This window comes from Lactuca virosa, chromosome 4 (assembly GCF_052849685.1).
Source record: "Lactuca virosa cultivar CGN04683 chromosome 4, Lactuca_virosa_CGN04683_v6, whole genome shotgun sequence".
In the NCBI taxonomy this organism is placed as follows: domain Eukaryota; kingdom Viridiplantae; phylum Streptophyta; class Magnoliopsida; order Asterales; family Asteraceae; genus Lactuca; species Lactuca virosa.
In genome coordinates this window covers 108,193,154-108,195,349 of record NC_136429.1, presented here as the reverse complement: position 1 = coordinate 108,195,349, position 2,196 = coordinate 108,193,154, and the positions used below count along the sequence as shown (strand labels likewise).

General features: G+C 35.1%; 1 protein-coding gene across 1 annotated transcript; it reads right to left on the bottom strand.

Annotated features, from left to right (window-relative positions):
* Positions 1 to 270: 270 nt before the first annotated feature.
* Positions 271 to 1,011, bottom strand: LOC145104891 (uncharacterized). Its single transcript, XM_079042054.1, has one exon. It carries the CDS (start codon positions 1,009 to 1,011, stop codon positions 271 to 273), a length of 741 nt encoding a protein of 246 aa, XP_078898180.1.
* Between the last annotated feature and the right edge of the window lie 1,185 nt (positions 1,012 to 2,196).

The window sequence follows — 2,196 nt, the reverse complement described above, 5'->3', positions numbered from 1 at the left end:
TTTAAAATTTCCAATTCTTTCATTGTAGCTTTAAATGGATTCTCAGTTGATGCTTTTGATGCTCTCCAAAACAATGTCTCCTAGTGTCCCCACTATATCTCTTAAGTAAATTCTGACAAATGTGTCTAGCACATTGTCTGTGCTCTACAAAAGGCATCATCTCCTTCACAGCCTCAATTAACCCCTATAAAAAGGAAATTATTTTTCATGATGTTATAATATGAAATATAATGAATTAAAGGATTAAATAATAAAAACACATACCTTATGTTAATCTAACATTGAAGAGTATCCATTTCCAAAGTTTAAATGAAAATCATCAATAAGAAGATCTAAAAACCACTTCCAAATCTCCTTATTCTCAATAGACACCACTACCCATGCAATATGAAAGATTTTATCATTTGCATCCCTACCTATAACACAAAGCAACTCCCCCTTACAAATCCCTTTCACGAAACACCCATCAAGTCCAATTCTCTTTATACATCCTTCCATCCAACCTTTTTTCACACCATCAAAACACACATAAAACTTGTTGAAATAGTTCTTCCCATCAGGCATATAATCCATCTCAATTTTAACAGTGGAATCTGGATTTGTTCTCAGAATATATTGGCTATATGACCAGAGTTTTGCATAGTGATCCTTAAGATTACCCTCTACTAGTTCTATTGCATATCTTTTTGCTCTTTTGCATTTCCCTATGCTGACATTCACACCAAACTTTTTGATCACTACTAGTCTAAGTTTCCTCACACTCATTTTCTGCCTATGTAGAATTTGTCTGGTATAGTGGCTCCCAATCCATGAATATGTAACCAATGAACCTAACTTAAAATTCCTAGAACACTTATGCTCATCCTTCAATGACTTGATCTGGAAACTAGCTTCATCACTCGTCCAAGATGCCCATAGTCTAAATGTGCATGCACCTTTAGAACACCTAACAAGAAGTCTCTGTCTGTCATTCTTTTTCAAACCATAATTGGTACCCATTAGCCACTCCATAATTTTACAACATGCTTTTCAACTGTTTTGGATCCTTAAATTTCATTCCAAGTATAGGCTTTTGTTTTTTCCACTGTAAACTCTCATTCAAAATGGAATGCATCTGTAGGGAATCATGCATTTCCATCCGATTATCATCATCTACAAAGTCATTTTCCTCATCATCTAAACCCCCTTCAACACATAATTGACTCAAGAAAGGATCATGGGTTGTCCAGTTAATAGGGATAGCATCTTAATCATTTTCAACCTCCACATCCCTAATATTATCTCCATTTCCACACCATCAACATAAGAGTCGTTATCATCACCTTCATTTTGTTCTTCATCAAACCACCCCCCAGTCCACCCCCATCATGGTCAACATAGACATAAATTATGCCATCTATGCCATATACATCATAAATAAAAGCAACATGATCTACATCATCTAAAATTGGTCGAATGTCATCACATAAAGCGTTTTCTGGTTCACAGGAGTAAAGTTTTTTAATCTCCTCATGCATGAAACGTTACAGGAAAGTGATACACTCATAATAAGTCATAGAAGAAAAATCAACATTATTGAAGGAGCTTTTCACTCCCCCAAGTAAGACAAAGGATTACGAGTAAATACACCTTGGTAATTAAGCTCCACCATCGCAAACAGTCCAACATCAGGATTAGGTTGTGCCATTTATGTTACTAGCTTCATTTAAAACTCAATCGACAGCACTGATACCTCGATCGGAAGCAACTGTGAAAACCCTAACTGTTGACTTGCCGTTTACTTCCTGCATAGTAAATTGAGGTCAAGGGGAAGGAGACGAGTGAAGTGAGGATCTGTGTTAATATGTTTCATTAAAATAACATGGACCAAATATACACATCATTAACAATTTCAATTTAAAATAAATGACAGCTAGGATGTGAAACCGAGAAACCTTCAAAAATCGGTCACAATGGTGTAATTGACATCTACAATAAAATATTAATGGTTAATTGTGCAAAAAAATAACATAGTTGGTCAAATCGGACAAAACACAAAAGTTACTTGTGCTACAGTAGCATTTTCCCAAAATTGATCAAGTATAATTCAACCAAATTGTATGAGAGGTTGTGGTGTTAGTGCAATGTAAGTGTAAAATAATGATCAAAGTGAAACAAGTGAGTTACAAAGAAAGCCCTTGATCATTTATAGGATCT